Source organism: Terrapene carolina, unplaced genomic scaffold (assembly GCF_002925995.2).
Source record: "Terrapene carolina triunguis isolate 2854851 unplaced genomic scaffold, T_m_triunguis-2.0 Scaffold33723, whole genome shotgun sequence".
Taxonomy (NCBI): domain Eukaryota; kingdom Metazoa; phylum Chordata; order Testudines; family Emydidae; genus Terrapene; species Terrapene triunguis.
In genome coordinates, this window is record NW_020698074.1 from 3,012,077 (window position 1) to 3,038,886 (window position 26,810).

Here is a 26,810-nt window from a genome sequence, read left to right on the forward strand (position 1 = left end):
GTCCTGTGGCACCTTATAGACTAACAGACGTATAGGCGCATGAGCTTCCGTGGGTGAATACCCACTTCTTCATGCATGCATCCGAAGAAGTGGGTATTCACCCACGAAAGCTCATGCTCCTATACATCTGTTAGTCTATAAGGTGCCACAGGACTCTTTGCTGCTTTTACAGATCCAGACTAACACGGCTACCCCTTTGATGTGTAGATTATATATTTCATCAGTTTTTTGGAAGGAAAGGTAGTTTACAAAGAGATATGTAGTTAGATTATAAATAGCTGTATAATACAGCATTTGGTATTATTTTTAAACAACATTAAAGATATACTATATAAAGAGAGATTGGTGGGTCTATAGAGAATCTTTTATTAGCCGTATATTAAATGTGGTAACTTCCCTGAAAAAGTAAGTATACATGTTAACACAGGCAGATTCTGATTTAATTGTCTTATCTCAACAGAGGCTTCCAGCCCTAATCAGAGTTTGTGAAAGCTTAAGAAAGGGCTTAAAATAAATATTGTACTATCTGTGTTCATTCCTGGAGTCTCTTCCTTTATATTTTTCCCAAGTTCAGGCCTGATTTTGACAAGTGCTTATCACCTTTCAGACTCTCATACAGAACCAACTTAACAAAGGATCTATCTGTCTACATAGGTAGGAGAGGGCAAACTGTACAATGCACCTGGTATCGCTACCAAAACCAGCTTGAGCTCTGAAAGGCAGCTTCTCCAGAAAAGACTGAAAAGTTTCAAAACCTCGAGGTCAGGAGATGTTCCCTTTCCTTGCTACCTTATTTATTTATTTATTTTTAAAAAGAGACATTCTCTCACCAAGTGGGCTACAAAACGGGGAAAAGGTAGGGATGACAAAAAACTTGCTAAAAAGAAATTTGCGCACTGAAGAGACCTGGCATTCAAAGAAATTACAGGTAGGAACATTGAAAAACGACGCGAGCAGCATCCAGAATTTAATCACAAAGTCTTCAATAATGAACTGTAAAGTAAAAGTCAGAATGAATGCACTAACTAATAGCAAAAATTAATAGTCACTAAAAACCAAAATCTACCTGCATTGACATCAGCAGAGTTGTATTTGGGGCATATTTGGCTCACTGAGTTTTCTCCTTATTGATCATTCTTTAAGAACTTTCAGTGATATGCAATTGCCAAGTATTAGTAATGCTTTACATGTTATAACAATAACTAACTCTTTCTCTCAACTCTTCTGGGAGGCAAATATGTAAATATTATCATTATCATCCCCAATTAGCTGATTGGGAATCTGAGGCAAAGGGTGAAGCGACTTGCCCAAGTTCACGGAGTAAGTCTATAACACAACTGGGATTAGAACTCAGAACTAGAACTGGTTGAAATTTTTCATCAAAGTCTAATGAAAAATGCTTTGTTCGCAAAACTGAAAATTTCCTCCCTGGCTGCTTGCCTGGCAGGCTCTTGTCAATTTAACTTCTTGCTGGTGAGACTGACAAAAGCTGTCCTGGAGCTCTGCCAAGGCAGAGAGCCTTGACACTCTGCTTCCCCAGACAGAGCGCCCAGCGTCCCAGCTGTCTGCCTCTCCAGTTCCCAGAGTTGGGGTGGAGGCCGGAAGGCTTGAGTGCCTGAGCTCTCTACTCTCCAGCTCCCAGAGCTGCTTGGGGCCAGGGAGGCTGAAAGTGACCAGAGCCTTTCTAGTGCATAGCTGGGAAGCCAAACAATTCTGTTTTGGTTTTTCCAAATCAGATTTTTTTCTTGAAAACCCTTCCTGTGAAAAATGTTGCATTTTTGCCATTTTGTCCTGTGTTTGGGATGACTTCCCCCTTCCCCCCCCCCAACCATGACATTTTTCACAGGAAAGGATTTCCATTTTCCAGCCAGCTCTACTCAGAACTTCTCAACTCTCCATGTGCTTTTTCTTCCAAAGTGTAACATGGCCCAGTGCTTATGATGTTACCCTTTGGTTTCAGTTGTATGTGTAATACAAGATTCTCCTTCAGCTTCTCCTTTTTTTCCAATGATGCCCATACCCACATTTGTAAGGATAAGTTGCTGCCCTAATGGAAACATCTGTGTGAAAGACTTCCACATTCTGGGAAGAGAATAGGAAGCATTCTGCTTTTCCAAACTGCAACTCCGAACAGTTTTGGGGATAGGAGTCCTATAAGTTCACTTTTCATTTGCTATTTTAAACTTCAGAATTCTTCACAGTATATATAATGATTAAAGTGTAGCAACAAAGAAATGTTTGTGTACTTTGACTTTGTTAAGCATCACAAGATCCTAAAAGAAAACAGAAGTGAGTATTATTGGAACATTAGGCCTCTTGATTGAATTCAGATGCTATTAATTACACACAAAGTAGCCAAAAGTATACTAACTGTGATTTAGCCTACTGTATTAGCCTTTTAAGTTCTACTTCACCCTTGGAGCAGTATGTCTTTTTTTTTTCTCCTTGCCATGCCAGTGTCTACTGTACACTATATGAAAAGAATAGCTTACAGCTACAATGAAGAATGTGTGTAAACCTGTGTTACATCTTCCATTTGCTTGAGAGATGCCCGATTTCAGGTGTCCTCTGCTGGGCATCTAAGTGGCCTCCTGAACTTAGAGTGGGAGGCACGGCAGTATAGATATAACAAAGCTGGAGCTGGCATCCTAGAATTCCATTTTTCAAAAGAGAATTCTGTAGGGAGAGGGCCAGGGCACCTAGACTGGTGTTACAGACTCCCACCAAATAGGTCAGGTGGAAGTGGGAGGGAAAACTGGCTAGTAGATAAGGGAGGTGGCCCAGGAGAGTGGAATGGATAGATTGTGGGGAGCAGAGACTTGTATGTGTGTAAGTGTCAAAGTAAAAGCTCCTGGGAGTGAGTGACATGCCAAGGGTTTAAGATGGGGCTTGGCACTGAGTGACATACACAATCACGGGGAGTGTTGCATTCACCAGGGCAACCAAGTTATTTAACCATTTATTCATTTTATTTAACCAGCTGCTTGAAGGAGGAATAAACATTTATTCTTTTGCTCTATTTGCTCTACTGAATTTTGTAATTGGAACAGGCTTAGGTCCCAAATGGCATCTGGATATAGAGAATTTTGGGGCAGGCTGAATGGTAATGATCATTCATTATAAATTATCATAAATGATCAGATGTAATGTGGAAATATTCAGTGCAATGCTTTATTGTAGAACTATGCAGTGTGAGATCATTTATGCAAATATGAACATGCATATTCATAAAATATGCAATTGCTATTTTCTTTATATAGGATCATAAAATTGGTGGATTGTGGCCTTAATAGGTTTGCCTTTGGGGAGGAAGTGAATGTAGGCCTTAGATAGTAGTTACACGTGGGTTAATTATGGATTTATGATTACTGTGGTGGGTGGACATTAACACAATTGCATTGTACATTATACCATGGCCATTACATTATTTCCTATACTTGTGTTGAAAGTATTGTTTTGCATATTTGAAACTTGTAAAAGTGTCTAGAACCTGGGATATGTGCTTTTTTAGAGATAAAAGGCAATAAAAGGCAAATAAACATTTCAGAGTTGTGTTTTAAAATTAGGCTCTTATTTAGGCACCTAAATCAGAAGGGCACTTTTCAGAAGCGGAGAGTAAGCAAAAATTCCAGTGGGATCTACAGGTTTGGGGAAGGTCTGAAAGCCACAGAGGAAATTGGGAGCTGTTGCAGGGAAGGAAATGCAGAAGGAAGAGAGCCTGGAGCATCACAAAGATAGGGAAACGGGAAAGAAACTGAGAAAGAACTTGAGGAAGGAAGAGGAACAAAAGGCAGAAATAGCAGTGGTCCTAACAGTGAATATATTTTCCCGCAGAATGATGCTGAAAGTGACTTAATTTTAACAAAAGATTTTGTTACTATTTAAGAGTCATATTCTATCCTTGATCATTGTGGGAGTCCCCTTGTAGATTGAGGGGGGGTATATAACCGTAAATTTACACCCCAGCCCATGGGTTGTAATTAAAAATGGAATTTGGTGTTCTCCAGTACTCCTGCTGAAGACTTTCACATTAAGGAGGAGCAGGTATAGCAGAGTGTGGATTAGCTATGACGATTGATTAGTCTCGTATACAATCCCCTAATTGTACTGTGGCAGTGAGCTAAAAGAATTTGGAATTATATGCCTTGGCAACTGCTCTTACCATGAATTATCTGATTGTGAGAGTGTAAATCCTGTTCTTTAAATAAAACTGTGACCCGTTCCATGTGGATTTGTCTGGGATGTCGATATATGTGTGCTTTTTGTGGCAGTGACTTTAGTTTTGAGAAGGAAGCAGATGCAATAGAAGGCAGTGTTTCTGCAGAAAGTGGAGTGTGTTCCTTTATTTATGCTGCCTGAGGTGTCAGGCTGTGCATGTGAAAGGCTCAGAAAGAGTAATCCCTTCTAGCCACCACCTGCTGCCCTAGAGAGGGAATTTTTTTAAAATATATTAATGAAATTACAGCTACTGGGGAATGTGTTGAAATCAAAAGTTATGTGTTCACAGTCACAGTGTGATCATTGAGCTGCAGTTGCGTTCCAGCTTTAGTGACTTTCCCCATACAAATGATGTATTGAAGCCAATGAAAGTTTCAGCTATGAAAATGAGGGGTGTGTGTGTGTGTGTGTGTAAAATTCACTTGCTTTCTCCTGCTAAACCAGAAAAAATAATGTAGAAATATATGGTAGTGCCAGATTTCAGATCTTATCTCACCATTTTTATATTTCCCTGAGGTAGCTGTTTTGGGAGAGGAAAGAGCAGTCTGCTTTTCGTTAGTATGAGCTTTCAGGAACATAATGTTATTTTGAAACTACGTACTTGCTACATTCCTAAATGCTCTGAAAACCAGGCTATGCTTCTTTGAAGTCCAAAGTTCTCATCAGTGAGCTAATGCGTACTAGGAATAAATCCATGTGCACCATACAATATGCTGTAGAACAGTGCTTGTCCACACCCAGTCTAACTGAACCTCCTCTTTATCCAAATATGGGGATGTCCACAGAGGAGGCAGCCTGGCTTGCAGGAAAGAGCAAAAACTGGGAATTGGGATTTTTGTAATCTGAATTTGCTGTGTGATCTTGGGCCAATCAGTTCACCTTTCCCGTGCCCCATCCACGAATATAACTAAAGGTACAGACCTAGCTTTGTTTTTAGGGTTTACTAGATAATTTTGGTATAGACCTTTAAATATTCAGTGCTGTATCAGTAAGCACAGTAATGTAGAGCTATTAGTAGTAGTGACAGGGCCCCATTGTGCTTGGCACTGTACAAACATATAATGAAGAGATGGTCCTGGGCCCCAAAAGTTTACAATCTAACTGTGGGTATGTCTATTCTGCAATCATGGTGTATTATGGAAGGTCATATAGACATACCTGAGCTAACTTTAATCTAGCTCTCTTGGATACCAGTAGCAGTAAAGCCATGGCAATGTTGGCTTCAGCATGGGCTAGCCACATCCATATTTACCCAGGATTCCAAGTGGTTTTGTACATACCATTTGTGTGCGCATGTATGCACTAAGTATTGTTAACTAGAGGGTTTGTGATTGTGATTACATTTTTAACTGATAAAACCTCATTGTTTTTAGAACAATGAAATTGGTGTTTATCCAATAAACAACAAAAATGGTTATTTGTCTATACTGAGCAGTAATGTGGACTATGGGGTTGTGATTTCTAAAGCACACTGACATGTTGCGCATTAATTGGTTCATATACACTCTACTTGTGTGCACAAAAAATTCCCTAGTGTGCTTTAATTCAGTGCTGTTTGAAACAGTACTATGTTAAAGCGCACTAAGGAATATTACAAAGAGATTACTCATTGTAGTATATATTGTAATACGTGCTATAATATACATTGCTCATTACAATATAAACAAAGACGGAGCCCTGAATCCTCCCATTTTTTGGACAGCTACATACAACTCAAAAATAAACTCTGAAAAATTAAATTAATAAACACCAAAAAAACAAGTCCTAGTTATTTCTTCTTCTTCTCTGAATCCCAGTTACACAGTTGAAACCCTGTTTATCACTGTGGTTTTGATGTCCACTGAAACTTTTTGGATTTTTTTATAGGCTGTGATTTGTCAGCAGTTCTTTTCAAGATGCAAAAATGGCTGTGCCTTTTGATACTTTCTCAGCATAGATGTGTCATGGTGAAAAATGGTAAAGCCACAGAGCTGCTTGTGGCCCTGATTTTTGTTAACAAATAATTGAAATTAGAGCTGTACAAGTGATTAAAATAGTAACATAAATGAAGCTGATTTGACTTAAGGGCTTTGGAGCGTTTTCCTCGAATCTGGCTGTCATCAAAATTTCCAAGTTTCCTTTTAGAAATCAGAATCACTTGGGGTTTAATGGGAACCTGAGGCATGTGCCATGAGTGTATGATTCAAGTGCCAGGAATGGAATGTTCAGCTGGACCAAAGTGGAGGAGCAAAGTGAGATTATATCCGAGAACAGTATCAGAGGGGTAGCCGTGTTAGTCTGGATCTGTAAAAAGCAACAGAGAGTCCTGTGGCACCTTTAAGACTAACAGATGTAGTGGAGCATAAGCTTTTGTGGGTGAATGTCCACTTCGTCGGATGCATATCCAAGAACAGTAATCTTTCTAATGTACTTGGGCACATTTTTCAAAGCATCATTACGTAGTTATGTCCCAGAAAAATACATGTGGTATCTGAAGAGAGAATTGCTTTCTTGCTGTGTTTTGAATGTAAGTATCCTCTAGGAGATCTTTTTAGTGTCTCTGTAAGAATATGAGTAGAAAGAGGAGAACATGTGGTGTAATTAATAGCTGGGCAGGATTCACTCTATCAGCTTTAATTAAAGACAAGTGGGTATGTGAAATATATTTCCCTGGGGCTATGCTGAGGGAATATCCACACATAATTATATCCACACACATAATTAATCTGGCTGCTGGAAGTCACAATTTCATCACTGAAAGAAAGCAGAAAGAGACCTCAATGAACAATAAGGGCACACTTCAACATCCACTGAAGTCACTGGAAATATTTCCAGTGACTTCAAAGGGCATTGGATTGGACCCTCAAGGTTCATGTTAATGTTTTGAAGTCATTAAGAACTTGATTTTTCATATTGCATTAGTAGGGCTGGAAGAAATATAGGTTTTATCCCATTACCTGTGCTGTTAATTGGTATGTGTTTACACAGGTGGTTGGGTACATTTTAGTAAGATTGGTGATTTGGCTGGGAATTTGTGTTTTGCTGTTATAATATGGATTTATTCCGTATAGTCTCCTTTTACTTTCTTAGATGTGTATACAGTGTGCCTGTATGTTCATGCAATGTTGTTTTAAGAGATATTATATATGTGGTGTTGATTAAAACTCCATTAACTATGCAGGTTTGGGCACTCTTATTATTTAACATTTTGTATACACTATAGCACCATAGGCATTCATGGTGATCTTCAGAAAAAGTAAAGGAATGGTCCCTGCCTCAAAGAGCTTACAGCCTCAGCTTAGGGTACTGTAACTGGACTCTGCAGGGGATACTTGTAGGGGTTGGTAGTGAACCAACCGTTGCAGATTTTATTGGAGGTTTGGCTGTACAGTAGAGTATGCTGTATGAATGCCCATCCATCCAGGTCCCTAATGGTTGTGGATATGAGCTGATATTTTGTTAGCTTGGCTAGAGTCTAAACTCTGACTGATTTTTAGGAGGTTTCTGGGTTCCAGTCAAAGGATTTGCAAAGCACTAATGCTTGCCTTGAAACCGATGTTGAATAGGCTACTTGGAATGCTGGGTTGGTGCACTGACTCTTCACCTCTGGAGAGCTAATTGCATCACAAAGCTACATAATTTGTCATTATTGGCAGCCCCTATTCAGAAAAGACCTTTTGCCACTTGCTGGTCAGGACTGGAAACTTGGCCTGTCTCTAAGCTTTGCTTGCATGTGCTCAAGGGAGTGTATTTATTTTCTCAATTTCATATGCATCAAATTCATAACTAATATTTTAATTAGATAGACAAATATTTCTCTTGAATGTTTATGAAAATCTGGAATGTTTGCCATTTCTTTACATACACATATTCAGAAGTCTGGTTTCAGAAAACTATATTAAATAGTACGGTAAAGAGTGTTTAGTCCTACCTTTTCACAGAAAACAGAATTCAGGCTCCATATGATCTGTGTCAAGGTGGTGTGAATTTGGTAGCCTTGGTTTAATGCCGAAGGGAAAGCAATCCATATTAAGGAGCTGTCCCTCCAAATATAAGTAGTGTGGCACAGTTTAGTACAACTGGCAAGTCTTTTTTGTAGTAAAGCCAAGAACTTGGTGGTTAAGGAAGTTGAATCACCCCCCTCTCTTTCCAGAGGTGGTTTTTCTGCCAGGCTAAGGTCGATTTCAGGGCAGTGTGTGAAAGATGAAATTTCCAGCACTGCACTTGCGAAGTCTTCACATTTGTAGCCCTGTCTGTCCACTTATTTTCCCAGCATGACCAAAACAAAGTTTTCTCTTTTTGATGGGAGGGGTCAGCATTACAGATGTGCTGCCTCTGCATCTGACAGGTTTCAAATAGAGATGACCCAGACCCAAAGCCCTGGATCTGAAAGCCCCTGAATATCACAGAATTTATGGCTTGGTTCCATATGTTTCATTGTTAATGTCAGGTCCTTAGATTCCACCCAAATAGCCTGATTGATTTATTTTCTTAAGTGCAAATTTTGATTCCATTGAAGTTAGTAGCAAACTCTCTGTAGGTTTCAGTAGAACAAGGATTTAGACCATGAAGCCCTATTTCATAGCTTTATAACTGTTTTGATCCTCCACCTAATTCTGGTAGAATGTATCAATTAATTTTTGGCAATGAAAAGAATGGGTTGCCTGTAGATGCCAGCTACCTTTCCCAGCATCATCTTAATATAAGTTCTGAATGTGCTGTTCTCTTTCTTGCTACTTACCTGTGCACATATGCGTTATTGAGATGGTCACAGGCAAATAATTCTCTTGTTCATTTACTTTTACAGAGACGAGTCAAAGATGTGATATCCCCAATTGTGTTTGAAGCGGCATACAGTCTGGGGGAACATGAGATGGGAAAGGAGGAGAAGGAACTACCTGCTCTTAAGCCCATTCTCCGCTGGAAGAAGGGAGAGAAGATAGCGCAGAGAAATCAGGTCAGGCCTTGATGGTTCTCCCCTCCCCCCCTTTGCCATGACTCCGTTCCAAGTAAAGGAAAGAGATGTTATCTATTCTGAATTGGCAACAGAATTAAACATAGGAAGTGATCGCTGATCTAGAAGTGTTACTGTTGTCAAAGCTTTTCTTATTGCCCAAATCATTCAGATTTTAGGTTGTGCTGGGTAAGTGTATGCTGCCGGAGAGACATTTGTCCATGCTACGGTCTTTTTATTTTTTTAATGTCCTAGTGTTGCTAGTATCAGGGCAGCTCGATCATGTTGTGTAGACCTGCTCTGAGTGACTTTAGGTAACCTGCCCCCATTCCAGCCCCTTCATGCTGCGTAAAAGAGATGGAATGGTGAAAAGAGGCTCTAAAAGCCCTGGTTCCTGCCAGGGGAGGATTTCCACCCTTTCACAGGCAGCACAGAAGACAGCTGTAATGCTGCTCTCTGAAAACCCCCTAGCAAGCCCTAAGAGTTGAGGGGTGTGTCTGGAGTGAGGCTGCATGTGGCAGCCCTGTCAGGAGATTCCAGGGAGGCTGTAATTTAGACACAACTTCAGAGCTGTCTAAGTTATGCCGGGGGATCTTCAGCCCTCAAAGCAGCTGGGGATTGGGAGGGGGCAAAGATCATTTAAAGCTGCTGTAGGCCCTCTCCCCTTGGACTGTGTGTTCTGTGCTGTACCTGCTGGAGGAGCAGCACCATATCGCCTCTGTGGTGCATAGAACACCGGCAGCCACTATTTGCTCCCCACAACTATCCCTACCTGTGCTGCATTGGTTTGACAATGGTGGGACTTCCTTCAGAAAAAGTCACGTGTAGCCATATATTGGTAGGGCCCAATCCTTCTCCCATTCGGTGCAACTGGACTTTTTACATTAGCCTCACTGGGAACAAGAGAAGCCCCTTAGTTTTCAAATACTCTTTCTTTAGACAGCTAAGATCCTTTAAATACATCTTCATATAGTTATACTCTGAATGATCTGGCATTTATCATGAATGTAAAGCATTTGTTTTATCAGGAAGCCTCTCAGCATTCTAGGCATTTAACAATGGATTGTCAGATCTGGCTTTAACCTGTGTTGGAAAGTTTATCACAAACTATATATTCAGCGATGCATTGTCATGCATAATGTTTCCTTCTAACTAATAATAATGGTGATATGTTTTTGAAGTTTTCATGGTGCTCAAATCTATAGGCCCCTGAGTTGAAAGGCATTCAACTAAAAGTTAACTGAAACTAAAATATTCCAAGATACGTTCTTTAGTACACATAAATGTGTGTTTTGACTTTATCTTCCATTTCGCCTTTAGCGCTTGTATTTATGGATATGCAGTATTCAGATAGGTGCATTTTACTTTGAAAAGTTAATTTAAAAAAATTGAATTAAATCCAACGTTATTTAGAAATATTTTTCTAAAGGGGCTTTGCATGGCCAATATATGCATATTGTATTCTTGCAGATATAAGGTGGGAATTAGTTGCATAGTGGAGAGCTCTTACACATACAGTACGGCTGAAAACTGAATCCTTTATTTAAGTTATGTCGGAGAAAAACACAGTTGTTACTTTTTTGGTTGGGTACAGCAAAATCAGATACTTTATTTTCTTAAGCAATTGCGTAAAGGGAGAGAGTGCATTAGGACACAGGGTCTCCTCCTCCTAGGCAGGTCTCTCAACAGGTAAACAATTACAGCAAGCATTTATATCTTTTGTTACAGACAATAATAAGCAACAGCTGCATTTTGTTTATATATAAGTCATCTTGATATTTTATTTTTCTTACTTATTTAGACTTTAGTCTACCATGTTGGCTACACATTATTTACACAAGGTCGCAACAACTTCTTACACAGTTCTTTCCCACTCGCCTTACACAATTCTCGCTTCTACAAATCTCGCGTTATTAGGGTTACAGTTAGCCTGACTCTTGCTAACAAAGACTGTTTGAATTTGAAATTTCCTTCCAATTCCTGTCAGGCCTTGCTCTGCTGCCACAGTTACATTTTTTTAAAACCTGTATTTAACATGAGAAGGTCAGGTCTAACCCGGGTGGGAGGGGGCTGGGATGTAGTGTCAGATCAGTATTAAAATAGCTAGATGTAGAGATTATGAAGCACAGAAAGAAAATATTTTGAGAATTTTCCTAACTTGTTTTCTGCTGCAAATTGGATGGGGGAAGAAAGAGCTAGTTTAGCAGTCCCTTCTCATGTGCCTTCCAGATGTTGGATCTCTTAATTGAGGAAGACAAAGATTTGAAGTTAGAGTGATCTCAGCTGATAAATGGGGCTGAGTTTCAGATCTGCTATGTCAGTTTCAGTGATAAAATCCTGCTGAATAGCCTCTAGGAATAGCAGTGTAACTTAAAAAAATTGTATCATGTCCCAATTACAAATGATCTTTGAAAACCAAGTAGGATAATAGTAAGGGTAATATCAAACTAATCTAATGAAAGGACCTACTTTTTCAAAGGAACTTGTGACTTTGGGTTCCCCAACTTTTGGGAGTCCAACTGTTTAATGCTTAAAGAGTGGGTCATGCCTGAGACTAGAAGGATCTATGTTGGGTACTTATGTGGCCTGCATTACTATAAATTAAGATTGCGAGGCACTCAGATACTAATGTATCTGCAACTCCCCGTCAAGGAAGGCGAGAAATACTCTTGTGTCCATTTTGCAGATGGGAAATTGAGACACAGAGAGACTCAGTGACTGGTCCAAGGTCTCCCAGGAAGTCTGTGGCAGAATAGGGACTTGAATAGCGACTGGTCATCTGAGTTCCAGGCTAATACCCTCAGCATCCTTCCTCACTATACATGCTGCAGAACTCTGTTCCACTCTTATTGTTGTAGAGCTCTCAATCAAAGGTTCCTTTTGCTCCAGGAGCCTCTCCCCTTGCTCAATTAAAAATATTTTCCCCTTGGTTGGGTGGGATTCCTAAAGCAATCTAGTCCCACCCACCTCTAATTATCTGACTTTGCACTGTTCTATAGACATGGGTTTCAGTGGTCAGTATCCACCTTAAACTGGCAGTGACTGGGCACTGTCCATGCCAGGAAAACTAAAAAGGACTCCACCCTGAGTATGTACTGGCTCAGGCTGAGATTGAATTGGCCTGTTCTTTTCTGAATGGAAAAAAAGGGAAAGATTCCAGTTCAAAGCTGAATTTGACCAGCAGGTGTCCAGTTGTATTGTAACTTTGAAATATCTGCCATTAGTTAACGAACTTAAATAATAATTAGTGGGGGCCACTGACTGCAGCGCATGACATGCATATTTTGGTAATCTTATTCTCATGTAATGACGGGCAAGGCCAGTGGTTTTCCATTGTTGGGCCCTCCTCCCATTTATCAATATAAAAAGGGCAGCATGCTTGAGATCCCATGATCCAGCCTGTTCATGACCCCCAGGTTGAACAGTCATGGGCTAGACCCGTAGTTCTCAACCTATTTACCATTGTGGGCCACATCCAATACTGCCTGTATGGCCCTGAGGATGTCATATGGGCCACAGCATTGGGCTGATTGGGCCACAAGTTGGGAACCACTGGGCTAGACCAAGCACAATAGCCTTCATATTCAGCAATACTATGTGTGTATGCAGGGAGACAAAAACATGATCTCATCATATTAGGGTACAGGATTTAAATCACCTAGAGCTTTACAATTTTTCCAGGGCATCGTTGGAAGAATCAGCTGAACCTTATCTGGGTAGCTAAAGATTTTTACTATGAGGATTTATGAGGTGATTTATAAGGGGGGGGGCAGTCCTTTGGGAAGGGTTGGAAGGAATTTGGCCTACTTGCGGCCCTGGGGGTGGAGTTTGAAGGATAGTTCATTGGCCAGAGCCCTTGTTTTGAGTAAGGGGGTGATCTCTGGTAACCTTATCAACGTGTGCAGATTCTTTTATTGTTTTTAATATGTTTTCTCTGTTATGATTTTACCTTAAGAATTAAATGTGCTTGTTTAGAAAGATGTGTGGTAACTTAACTATGGCAATTACACTATGTACCCTCTCTGAGGAGAGACACACAGCAGGCCGGCTTAGGCAGAATGTCTTTTGCTGGGGATATCACGGTATAAGCAAGGAACTGTGCAGTCTGGAAATAACTCCTGCACCTCTGACTGGGGTAACTAAGAACAGAAACAGAAGGAAGAAAGCAACAAAGGTTGCAGGATCTCTTCAACATGCCACTCTTCAATGCCTCAGAAAATTTCAGCTTTGACAAGCCTTCAGAGTGGACAGACTAGAAACAATATTGTTCCAGATTTCACACTGCACTCAAACTCCACAAAGGTATTTTCTTTAATTTGTGTTACGAGGAAACAAGGAGAGCATATCTTTAAATCCTTTGGCTTTACTAAAGACAAGCCATAAAGATAACAATGAAAGGGTTCTGATTATGTTTGATGTAAACTTTATACTTCAGAAAACTGTGGTTTATGAAAAAGCATGTTTTTTCCAGAAAATTCAAGAACCAGGGGAAAATGTTGAATGTTTTACAAGAGCTCTGCATACATTGGATGAAAACTGATTTTAGGAATGCAAAACATGAATATATCAGAGGCAGGCTGGTTATTGGGTTAACAGATTATAACCTTTCACAACAACTACAGCTGCAGAGAAATGTAACCCTAGCCACAGCTATACCGAAGCAAAGCAGTCCGAATTAGTCAAACAGAACAAAAGGCAGGAGCAATTTGAAAAAACCTGAAACTAGCTTAGAAACTGTGAACAGACACTTGAGTATTAAAAGTCATTAGCACATAATCCCTGAGGCAGGGAGAGAACTCCTAGACTAAGAGGGGCAAAGTCCAGCCTACATATATAAGGTGTGGAAAAAGTCATATCCCAAGAGATGATGCATGTCCAGCTAGAGGTATACAGTGTGTAATGCATGAAATATGGACATTTTGCAGCTGTTTGCCACACCAAAGCAGTCGGGGAGTTGACTCATATTGCAGACAGTCAAGAGCCATTGTTTCTGGGATCTATCACTTGTGATGACGTAGAACCTGCCTGGAGAGAGAAACTGAATATTCGTGGCAAGACTATTGGCTCAGGAGCTTACATCACAGTCATCTCAGAAGGGACATACAATCACCTTCAACCCCTTCCAGAGCTGAAGTCACCTGACACAGCTCTGGCTAGTTTGACTGCTGTATTTGGGAGGGGCAGAGCACATGTGCACACACACATGCTCACACGTGCACGCTGAAGCCAGTTTTCTTGGCTCAGGAGCTGCAGAAGCGCCCTGAAAGTTGGGGGTTCACAGGTGCCTGAACCATGGCTCCACCCCCCATGCTGCACTGCCCCCCACAGGCCCCTGCCCTCACGCCATCCCTTCTTCCCGAGCCCCCACCTCATGCTGCCCCTTCAACCCAAGGCCCCACCGCTGCACCACCTCTTCCCTCCAAGACCCCGCCCCCCGCTCGCTCCTTTCTGCCCCTCCCCCCATCGCTTGCCCTTACAACCGGTAAAAAGTGGGAGGGACATGGCCCCTTGGCCTCCCCCCACCCCCGGTTCTGGTGTCCCTGCCTTGGCTCACTAGCGATCTCTCTCCTCACCTGCAGTGGGTACCTGGGCTACCTGTGCTATGGGGGATGGGCTGGCTTAACGAGGAAGACACAGCCGCTGCTGCTGGCCACTCCAGCACCGGCTGCTGCAGCGATGTCGCTGCTCTGGTGCTGCTGTGGGCACCTCCCTGCTGAGGCTGCTACTGCTGCTGAGGGGACGCCACATGCTTCTCTTCCCCATTCCCTCCCCATTCCTTTTCCCATTGTCCACTACCCATCCTCCTTCCTCTGCTCACTGTCCGCTACCCCATCCCATCCCCGTCTCTTCCTCCTGCCCTATCCCACTGTCTTTTCTCCCCATCCTTCTTCCCCCAGCCCCTCCCCCCCATGGGCACTCACCATTGTACAGTAAACAGGCAGGCACTAGGACGCAGAAGGCAGCGTCCAGCTGCTGAGGCAGTGGCCCGGAGCACAGAGAAAATGCTGCTCTGTCATGCTCCTCTGAAACTAGGCAGAGGGGAGGCACAGCGTGGGAAGGACAGAGCCCCCCTTCCTGGCAGGCCGAGCAGAGCAAGCCCTGCAGGGCAGCTCACTGCTCGCAGAAATGGGGTAGGGGGAAGTGGCACATGACCCTGCATGACCTCCTCCTCCCACACACCTCCGCTCTGTTTGGTGGGCAATGCCCCCCCAACATTCCTCCAAACTACACCCAGGGGCTAGCCCTGGAGGTATTCAGAACAGCATGGGCCAGTTCATCACAGAAACCTCTTACAAGGACAAAACCTTTGCATTCAGAATGCATGTGATCAAAGGATCGGAGACAGACAACCTTCTCAGCCTCATCATGGCAGCCATGATGGGCCTAGTGAGAAAGATGGAAGAACTTGACAGAGGATTTGATGATATTGGACTTTTGAGAAGAGATGCAGTACAAATCAACTTGAGACAATGCTGTACCATACAATGTTCAAACACCTGTACCTGAGGCACCTTGGAAGAAACTAGCTGCAGATTTATGCAGATTCCAGGTATATCATTACCTTGTTGTCGTGGACTATTTTTCTAGGTATGTAGAAATAATGTACTTGAAAGACGTAACATGTTTCAGTGCTATTGAGAAACTTAAACACACTTTTGCTCACTTTGGTATTCCAGAACAACTAGTAATGGATAATAGACCACAATTTACTTCAGCAGAATTCAAATGATTCCAAATGAAATATGATTTTGATCATATTACTAACAGCTCACATTATCCACAAGTCAGTGGAGAGGCTGAGAGAGCTGTACGGGCAGGAAGAACTTCCTGCAGCAGATCAACACCAAGAGCGGCTAATGGATATAGTTCAGCAGAACTCCTAATGGGAAGACAGCTCAGAATGACTGATCCAACTTTGCAAAAGAACCTGTCTCCAAAGTAACCAAATCAGATAAAAAGACGAAAAGAGCTTACAAATACTTTTACAACAGTTATCACTCAGTTAGAGACCTGCTAGGTCTAGAACGAATGACTGGGTTCATGTCAAATTGGATAGAGAAAGAGGATGGACAACTCCTGCTGTCATAAAGAAAAAGAATGTGGTACCCAGATCATATGTGATTAAGAACGACAGTGGAGAGTTCAGCAGAAATCATTGACATCTGCACTATGCTTCTCGGAAACTACAATCAGCAGAGCAAACTCTATAGATGGCAGATGCAGAACAATAAAACGACGACTCAAGTATTCCAAGCCAACCACAGCCAGTCATTGCACCTAATGGACAGCCAAATGACCAAGTTGTTACACGTTGGGGTTGTGTAATTGGAAAACTAGTATGATACAGAACTGCTTAACAGACTGATATGTACGGAGCTTCAAAGACCGTGTGATAGTGTAAACATTGTAAATGGTAGGAATATAGAAATATAAAGGGGAGATGGAATGCAAAACTGTAGCAAAATGTTCAACCACTAGGTGTCACTGTGCATAAAATACCTTATTTAAATGAACTTCAGCCATACCTGGCAGATCATTAAAGGATCTTATGATTAAGGGTAAGATTATGTCATGGAGCTCATGGAAGTCACTGATCCCATGACTTTCAGAGACCTCCGTGACATTTTCCAGCACTGGGGTGGTGGGACGGAGATGTCAGCTAATGGGCGGGACCCTGGAGCTCCTTGGGCGGGTGCTAGACCTCTCTCCCCCCCCCCCCCCCCCCGCTCGGGCTTCAGTCCTCCCCCTGTCAACCCCATTTTGTGTCAGTTATTTTTAGTAAAAGTCAGGGACAGGTCACAGGCTTCCGTGAATTTTTGTTTATTGTCCGTGACTTGTCCATGACTTTTTTTACTAAAAATAACTGTGTCAAAATCTTAACCTTATTTATGATCAACCTATCTGGTGTGCATAAGCAAGCTCTGTGACCAGTCCATATTTGGTCCAGAAGAACATGACAGATACATTTATGCTTATTAGTTTTCAGTTGCTAGATAGCAACTTTGTTTAGGGAGCTTTTTCCAGACAGCTGATTTCCTTGGGGGGCACCTCTTCCTCTTCTTTGTCCAGTTTTCTATCTTTTTCTTGTTGCTGTTAGGTAGATATGTCCATGTTTAATATATTATTGCTTCATCAAAGGAAATAAAGCAGGGCCCTGCTGAAATCTAAAGCCAGCTTTTGTGGAAAGGAGAAATGATTGCGTTTGGCTTTAGATGATATGATAAATGGTGGTATATTAGTACTGAGCCTTAGGTACAGAACTTTCCTCTCAATAAATTCAATGAGCAACTTCATTTCCCTCCACCTTTCTCCAATTAGAGAAGTTCTTATGTGCTTTAGTTTAATAAAATAATTATTGCTGGCCATTTCCCCCCCATTTTCCTATGCTAACCCATTGTAAATGTGAAGCTCTTTTCTTTGTGTAACACTTCTTCATGGGAACACCTGGAGCCCCGGGTGAGCTCCCTAGCTGATTTCACCCCTCCCCGCCCCCACCGCCCACGCTGTTCTGACTTGGCTGTTTTGTTTAATAGCAGGATTCTTCTGATCATTTATAGCCCCTGTGGAGTTCACTCCCCTGGATTGAATTTGCTTGAATATTTCCTAGACATATTCTCTAAATAATTTGTTCTTATTTTAGCCAGTGTATGTAATTAAATCCTGGAAGGCTTTCAGGAACGTTAATTGCTTTTCTTGAGGGAATTGAATTCAGGCTCTTGCACCTGGCTCTATGGGATATTTGATTTAATAGACAGGTTTATCATAGGGACATAGAGTTTAAGGCCAGAAGGGACCATATCAGTCTGACCTCCTGCATATCACAGGCCACCAACACCACTGAGCACTCACACACAAACCCAACAACCAAAATTAGACCAAACTCTTACAGTCCTCAGGAAATTAAACTATTATGTGCCACAGGTAGAAAATAGGAGGAACTGAGGTGCACCAATGCCTAAAGTTCCTTCAATGACAGGGAAATGATCAGGTGGGACATAGCCAGATGGTCCTGGCAAACAACCTGCATCCCATGCTGCAGAGAGGAAGGTGGGGAAAAAAACCCAGGTCACTGCCAATCGGACATTGGAGGGGGGGGGCCCTGAATTCCTTCCCAACCTTACATATGGCAGTCAGTTAGACCCTGAGCATGTGAGCAAGAATCAGACTGCCAAAGTTCCACAAATAGTAGCCCACGAAAGCTTATGCTCTAATAAATTTGTTAGTCTCTAAGGTGCCACAAGTGCTCCTGTTCTTTTCACAAATAGTCTGGTGAAGCGGAGGGTGGCTGGGAGGTTTCAATAACTACTAGTTTACCTTGTGATCAGTAGATATTTCAATCTAATAGCTTTGCTTTTAAGGGCAATTTGAAAACTTACAGCTAAGATTTAAAAAAAGTAAGGCCTAAAATTAAGCTTGTAAGGGCCACGTTTCGGCACCTACATGCATGGCCTGATTTTTAAAAATCCAGATTGAATTTGCAGTCACTGAAGGTTGGATTCTGCTACCTTTACTCATCTTGAGTAGCATCATGGGACTATGTGTGGAACAAGGTGTGTTGGCTCAAAGTGTGTAAAGGTAGCAGAATCTGGTTCTGAATGAATTTACCATTGTCCGATCCAAACCAAATGAAAAGCTTGGGTTTTGAGGAGTTACTCCTGTTTGTTTCTCCCCAGTCTCCTCAAGACTCCCAAGTTAACTTCCACTTGCCCTCTTGCTGTGGAAGGAAGGAAGGACACAGCTCTTTCTGAAACCTAACACCAAGCACTTTAAGGGCTTGGGGCTTATTTTGGAGAAGGCCCCAGATTTCCAGATGCTTCTCTGAATTTCTTGGGGGTTGAAGATCTCACAAGAATTCATTTATTTTACGTTTTTATTTGTTGCAAGATTTGTGGTATTTTCGCTTTCAGGTTTGGCCAGAAATACTACAAACACAGACTTTCTCATGGTGCTATATTTAAGTTGTTCCACTTCCGTTTGTAGAACTAGGAAGTACAGAGGAATATGCAGAAATGCTAAGTAACTGGGGAAGGGAAGAGGGGAAAGAGCGCAAACTTTCTCCAACTTCTAAACAAAAATTTGGCTAGCTCAAGGTTTGAGTCCATCCTTGTTTTTATCCAACTTGGTTGGTTTATCCCTAACTACCGCACACTGCTTATATGAACTGGAATATTGGTCAGGACTCCAAGGTTAAGTACTTATTCTGTTTTTTGAAAATGACATGGAGTTTGGTTAGGACACTAGTCTGGGACCTGGGAGAGCTGGGCTCATTTCCCTGCTCCTCCACAGACTTCCTGTGAGGCCTTGAGCGCAAATCACTCTTTGCCTCAGTTCCCCATCTGTAAAATGGAGATAACAGCACTGCCCTACCTCAGAGGGGTGTTATGAGGAGAAATACTAGAACTGATTGGAAATTTTCCGGTGGAGTGTTTTTCTGCTAGGAAATGCCAATTTGTTGAAATTGATACATTCTGTGGGAACATGTCAATTTCAGTGAGATTTCCACAAAAGCCACCCAGATCCTCAGCAACCGCAACCTGCCGAGACTGCTTCTGTCTGTTTCAGCTTGAAAATGTTCCTGACTCACATGGCTGGTTTCTCACTGGAAACTTTTCCCTCCCAATCCATCGTGACTTGCGGGGAAGGTGCTGCATAGGTCTTAGTGTCCCCACCCCCCAAGGAGAAGGAGGTCACCTCTGCACAGTTCTATGTTGGGGAGCTTGGACCATCTTTCCTTCTCCCTCCTCAGTGCTACAATACCTGTGAAGATGCGCCTGGCATTTAACTCCTGCTGGCTTGAGTTTCTCTGGCATAAGAAAATGTTACTAATGTTTGCAAGGTAGTTAGGCATCTGATATGTTTTAGGTTTGAGTGGTTTAGATGGGCAACTATTTATCTGATCAATAATTGTAGGAAACTTAGTATCTGCTCTTTTGACTTGAAGAACCAAGCCAATAGATGTAATAACAAAAGTCCAGGATTGTTACCCAGTTCCTTAAATTCACTTAAAATGCTATATTTTTAAAATACACTTGATATCTTTGGACATGCTGCATGTTTTTAGTAAGTTACTGAATTTTACAGAGATACAATATACAAAAAATAAACTGTAGGGTGAGATGATTTTACAGTTAATGCTCCTTTTTCCTTGAGAGCTCAAACCGTCTTTAATGTACTTAGACACATCAGCAGTTAGGACCAAATTCTGAGCAGAGGAACAAAACCCATGGAAAATGGTTTTTCTCTGAGGATAAGAGGGACATGCCTGTCAACTATACCTCATTTTGAGGGACACAGCTCATCTTAGTCCCATAATTCCGTACTTTCCACACAGATCCTGTGTACCCTTACATTTGTTGTTGAAAATTATTTACTTCAGAAATAATATATCATGGGATTGAGGTACCAGAAAATGTTGTTTACGCTAACGGAAAGAATCCACAGTATTTTAAGTGTCCTGCATGAATAATTTTTTGAGTCCCTCTTTTTGGGTCTTTGTCTTTAAGTGGTTGGCAGGTTGAGAGATGTGTAAAGTGCTGGGAGATGGAATCCTTTCCCCCAAATGGCCTGGTCATCTGTGCAATTGGGCAGTGGTCTCTGTTCCAAGCAATGGGAGAAATAGTCATCATGTTCTCCCAATCTCTTTAACAGGATACAGGCTCAGTGGATCCATGCTGTTGTCGGACACTGTGGACATGGTCCTATCATATCCACAACACACCCACCACTGTCTTCCACATTTAGATGTGGAAAATTGCCAGCAAGCTGTACTTGGCCACACTTAGGGGAATGTGGCATTCTTAAGCAGGTACCCTCTCCTGCTTGCCCCCTCTGCCATTACGTCGTGGAAAGGTGCCATCCCCATTGCCACTGAAGCTTTGTGTGCCCAGGCACAGTGCTGTAGAATCTTGGCCTTTTTCCTCTCTTCATTTCACCGATCCATTTAATTTGATAACTGCATTGTCAACTCCCAGTGGGTTTTACAAACGTTCAAGAGGTTTGATTGTAGTTCTGTTATTCTGGGATTATTTTAATGCTCAGTAATTTGAAAGTCAGAATTGCATGCTTTGCTTAAAGGAATGGCATATTTTCCTAGTATAAACAACATGATGACAAATGGGGAAAATTTTACTTTGTTTATAGATGAGTGAAGAGGTTTAATGCATATGTCCTGGTACCTCAAACTCTACACAGACCCAAGTCTTTTCCAGGGTTATGAAAGAGTTTAGTTCAATTATTTCCCACATATATCTTTTTTTTTTCATTCATACTATTTGGAACCAGAAACAGGAGTGCCAAAAATATGGGGTAGGAGGTCATTATAGCCTGACCAGAAACAGGAATGCACTGAAGAAAAGCCATGAGAGTCTGTTTCTGGTGAGCTTTCCAGTTCAGTCTGACAGAGTATAAAAGGTCTAGATAAAGAGAAGATTTGACTGCCTCTGAATCGCTTGAACTTCGCTCCTCAGTACTTTGTATCATGACCTTCAAGTGTTCTTAATTTTACTGAAACACATTGCTTTGGGAAGAGGAGTCTGATTATACCAAAGTCCCCCACTATAACAGCTTTCTCCTCTGTTTTTCACAGACTGTTTTTGAGAGGAATTGTCAATCAGATGATTGTGCTGCTGATTTGAAACTTCAGGGTAAATTATTGCTGTCTAGGTGAGTGAATTAAACTTTTGTCATGTTCTTACTTCTACATATTAGTATATAATTGATTTTAATTAAGGGCACAGCGAAAACCCAAAATAGAGATCCTCACCTTGTATATGCAACTTCTTGCATGACATGCTGATTATTATTAATGATATTATGATAGTACCTAGAGAGACTGATATCAGACCCCTGTTATGCTAGGTATTATGCATGCACAGGACAGTCACTGCCCGAGAGAGTTTACAATCTGAACAGACAAAGGAGGGAAGGGGAATTAGAAGCACAGAAATATGAAGTGACTTGTTCTAAGTCCCACAGTAGGTCAGTGTCAAAGCATAAGTTTTCTGTCCAATGCCCTCTCCACTAGACCGTGCCACCTCTCAAAGAAGGTGATGACAAAGTAAAGCTGCATGAAGCTTCTCCATTTTCCTTAATAAAAATGTGAAAAAATCTCAAAATATTGTCATAAAATTCTTTGTGGTATTAAATTTTATCCTACTCCCCTTTAATTTCATAAATTCGTAGTCTCTGCGGAATTATTTGTCTTCATTTGTCAGTTTCACAATCATTTTGTCAATATTTAGATAGTTTTTCCTTTTAGCTTCACTTTTCATCTCACATGGTAAAACTTGCCAAGTGGCACGGATGTGAGGTTTTTGTTTTGTCTCATTTGGCTTATGATCCAAGAAAGAGGCATATTATATTGCTTGGTCAGGATGTGCTAATTTCATTTCTGGATTTTTTCAGGTTAAAGGTGAACCTTATGTATCACTTCTGTTTCCTTTTCCCTATCATTTTTAGCACGCTTTTAGGGAGTGAAATGCTGATCTGAAATATTTAACCATGTTTCAGGTGTTTTGCTGTTTGATGCAGATGCTGTCTGTGAAATCCGTAGCTTTCAGGCCAGGAAAGAATATGTCAAAAACAGTAAAGTCAGCAGATATAAATGCATTTTGCACAACTCTACAGTGTTTTATAGTTGTAACTACAGATGGGCCTGAACCAAAACCCTAAAAGCAAACTTTGAGAAACTATGACCAGCTCCAGCTCCCATTGAAGTAAACAGGAGTCTTTCCATTGATTAACTGGGAGTTGGATTGGGTTCTCAAGCTATGGATTCCAAGCTTGCAATTTGCCTTTCTCCCCCTCACCCCCCAAACCTGGACTTGTTACCTTATACAGAATGTTAGAGGTGTACAAAATGCACAATGGAGCAAAACTGGAGAACTGTTTTTTTTTCCTATTCTTCAGACCAGAGATAATCCAGAAAACTAGGGGACAAATCCTGAAGACACTTACTTGCTATGAGTTAATCCTCTGAAGTCATGGCAGTAAGCAATACAGTTAGTAGTGTTTGGGGGACTACTAGCTCCTTCAGCTGTTTAGATTTAAGCCTGATTTTTTTATTTGAAAAATAAGCTGTTGATTTCACCTAAACAAAATAAAAATCATGACTGTAGAATGAGTGTAGGGTTTTCTAATACAATACAACATTGATACAGCAAGTGCTGATCAAAGCACTCAGTTCTTCATTTTAGTCCATCTCTGAGTTACTATTTGAAATATACAAGATGTCTTCAAATAGATAACATATTCTGTTGATTTGCTGTTGTTTTTAATCTCCGAGACTGTCCGTTTCTGTTTTTAGAAAACACCTATAACATTCTTCAATCTAAAGAAATTAGAATATGTATTATTATTGCCTGTTTAAAATAGAAAGGCTACTCTGGATTCTGGTTTTGTATACGTTGGGAAAGGTGCCTATCCTGTATAGTATGACTAATTTCTCATACACGCAATGCCATGTGCTGAAAGATTGTATATAAGCATTTTTTTTTGTAATTCTTCCTGTCTATGTAACAGAAGTTGTTACAAACCTTCAGTCATTTCCAATGCTTATACACCAGAATGAATTGAAGTATTTACAGGATCATTACATTTTTGTACTAGACAAATATATTGGACCTGATTCTGTTCTCACGTACACTGGAAAAATTGCTCCATTGATGCCTATACAGTTCCATCAATGTAAAAAATTGATATAAGTGGAAGTCCATTAGTTTCTCATTGTAAATTTTTCTGCTTTATATGCTTTTCAGTTACCTCAGCACTTCAGAGTCATCAGGTATACACAGTGCTATATGCTTTACAGTACATTGTTTTGTATCACATCATATAATGCAAATTTTCTAAGCAGAACATCTAACTCTCAAAGATTAGGTTACCATCATGAGAATTAATTGCAGTGAGCACCATTATAACGTTAGGTACCGCACAGCAACTCTGTTCTGGGGTTACACAAGGAATGAATTTGACCCAGTGAGAACTACATAGTAAAAACGTCATCCAGTGCTTTGGAAATGTACCCCTGGATGGCATACACTTAGCAAGCATATTGAACTAGGTAACAAGAAACAAAAATAGCAGGTCTGCTCTGAATTTCTTTGTAGCTTTTTATTGACTAAGATGCTTTGGGTACAAATTATCTTCCCTTGTTCAATATTTAGGCTTAGCAGAATTCAACGGTTAACATTGCATGTCAAAATATACTAAGTAATTTTTGTTAGGCAAATTTAGAGTTTGATTTATCTGTGAATTTTGATTATCAATGGAAATATATTTTCATTGATTTGTATGCACGTACAGTACAATTGATGTTTGCTGACATTTACTGAAAAAATCAAATACCACCAAGCTAGGGATGTCAAGCGATTAAAAAAATTAATCGCTATTAATCGCGCTGTTAAACAATAATAGAATACCATTTATTTAAATATTTTTGGATGTTTTCTACATTTTAAAATATATTGATTTCAATTACAACACAGACCACAAAGTTTACAGTGCTCACTTTATATTTATTTTTGATTACAAGTATTTGCACTGTAAAAAAAAAAATAGTATTTTTCAATTCACCTAATACAAGTACTGTAGTGCAATCTCTTTATCATGAAAGTTGAACTTACAAATATACAAATGTACAAAAATAACTGCATTCAAAAATAAAACAATGTAAAATTTTAGATCCTGCAAGTCCACTCAGTCCTACATCTTGTTCAGCCAATCGTTCAGACAAATAAGTTTGTTTACATTTGCAGGAGATAATGCTGCCCGCTTTTTGTTTACAGTGTCACCTGAAAGTGAGAACAGGCGTTCGTGTGGCACTGGTATAGCCGGCATTGCAAGATATTTATGTGCCAGATGCACTAAAGATTCATATGTCCCTTCGTGCTTCAACCACCATTCCAGGGCACATGTGTCCATGCTGATGATGGGTTCTGCTCAATAACCATCCAAAGCAGTGTGGACCAATGCATGTTCACTTTCATTATCTGAGTCAGATGCCACCAGCAGAAGGTTGATTTTCTTTTTTGATGGTTTGGGTTCTGTAGTTTCCACATCGGAGTGTTGCTCTTTTAAGACTTCTCTAAGCATGCTCCATACCTCGTCCCTCTCAGATTTTGGAAGCCACTTCAGATTATTAAACCTTGGGTCAAGTGCTGTAGCTATCTTTAGAAATCTCACATTGGTACCTTCTTTGCGTTTTGTCAAATCTGCTCTGAAAGTGTTCCTAAAATGAACAGCGTGTGCTGGGTCATCTTCCGAGACTGCTATAACATGAAATGTATGGCAGAATGCAGGTAAAACAGAGCAGGGGATGTACAATTCTTTCCCAAGGAGTTCAGTCACAAATTTAATTAACGCATAATTTTTTTTAATGAGCATCATCAGCATGGAAGCATGTCCTCTGGAATGGTGGCCGAAGCATGAAGGCGAAGCAGATACGAATGTTTAGCATATCTGGCATGTAAATACCATGCTGTACTGGCTACAAAAGTGCCACTCAAATGCTCGTTCTCACTTTCTGGTGACATTGTAAATAAGAAGAGGGCAGCATTATCTCCTGCAAATGTAAACAAACTTGTTTGTCTTAGCGATTGGCTGAATAAGAAGTAGGACTGAGTGGACTTGTAGGCACTGAAGTTTTACATTGTTTTGTTTTTGTAACAAAAAAAATCTATATTTTTAGTGGGTCTTCACTAGACTCGCTAAATCGACACGGCTGCATCAATCGCAGAAGTCCCGTTCTACTCGTAAGTGTAGACATAGCCTTATGCTGGACATGATGCTGGGTTTCTGGCATGTTCTACTTTTACTGCTCTTTTGCATGTGGGTCAGGTGTGCGGTACACCTGGAAATTATGCTACTGCATATATCAAGGCCCTCCACTGGGGATGGGACTCGGCGGTGCAGGGGGAGTGCTTGAAAATGATAAACTATGGAAAAACTCCCAAAACTTTTTGAAATGGTTGGTTTGATTTCATGTCTGGGCATGGGCAATATTCTTTGTAGGGCCTGGTGGCATTCATATGTACTGGTTCACTAATGCCTGAAATAAACTAAAAGGTTAATTTAGAACATCCTCAGAAACATGTCTTGAGGGCTTGGGTAAAGTCCTTTACATTGAGGCAGAGAAGAGACATTCAGTTGTACTAAATAGAAAGGAGATTCTTTCTGAGGCTACGGATCATAGACAGATTCCTCCCTCCTCCCCCCCCCGCGCCCTGGCAGCTTTCTAGCTCCCAGAGTAATTTAACACAGCCTGTGCAGTTAGTGTCACTTCAGAGGGTCTTTATAAGTTCTGGCCTGGATGAATCAGTCATGGAGGGGGCTGCCTGCACTTCCTCAAAATTGCAATTTCCAACCTCATTGGTGGTCAGCCTTGTGCTCTACTTCCTTTGACCGCAGCTCTAGAAAGCTTCTGTAAAAGCATACCTTCTTCTGCATGTTTGATATGACTCCACCACTGCCATCGTCTTCTCAGTTGGTACAGGACTGCAATTTGCTGGGCTCGTCTAAGTATCTCCTCTCTACATACATGACCCCACTTCAAATCTATTTTCCTTAAACTAAAGAAACAAAAACATGACCTTTTAACATCTTGGATGGGAACAGTCTCCGCATCACCGTCTTAGAATTGCTGTGTTAGTGAGACCTTGTG

General features: G+C 41.0%; 1 protein-coding gene across 1 annotated transcript in view; it reads left to right on the forward strand.

The window, feature by feature from the left end:
- The window catches only part of LOC112104941 (integrin alpha-9), a 295,892-nt gene that overhangs the window by 147,344 nt on the left and 121,738 nt on the right, over positions 1-26,810 (forward strand). Inside the window, exons 16-17 of the mRNA XM_026663550.2 lie at positions 9,005-9,154; positions 21,738-21,814. Of these exons, the coding sequence (XP_026519335.1) occupies positions 9,005-9,154; positions 21,738-21,814 (227 nt within the window). The remainder of the gene's footprint in view (positions 1-9,004; positions 9,155-21,737; positions 21,815-26,810) is intronic.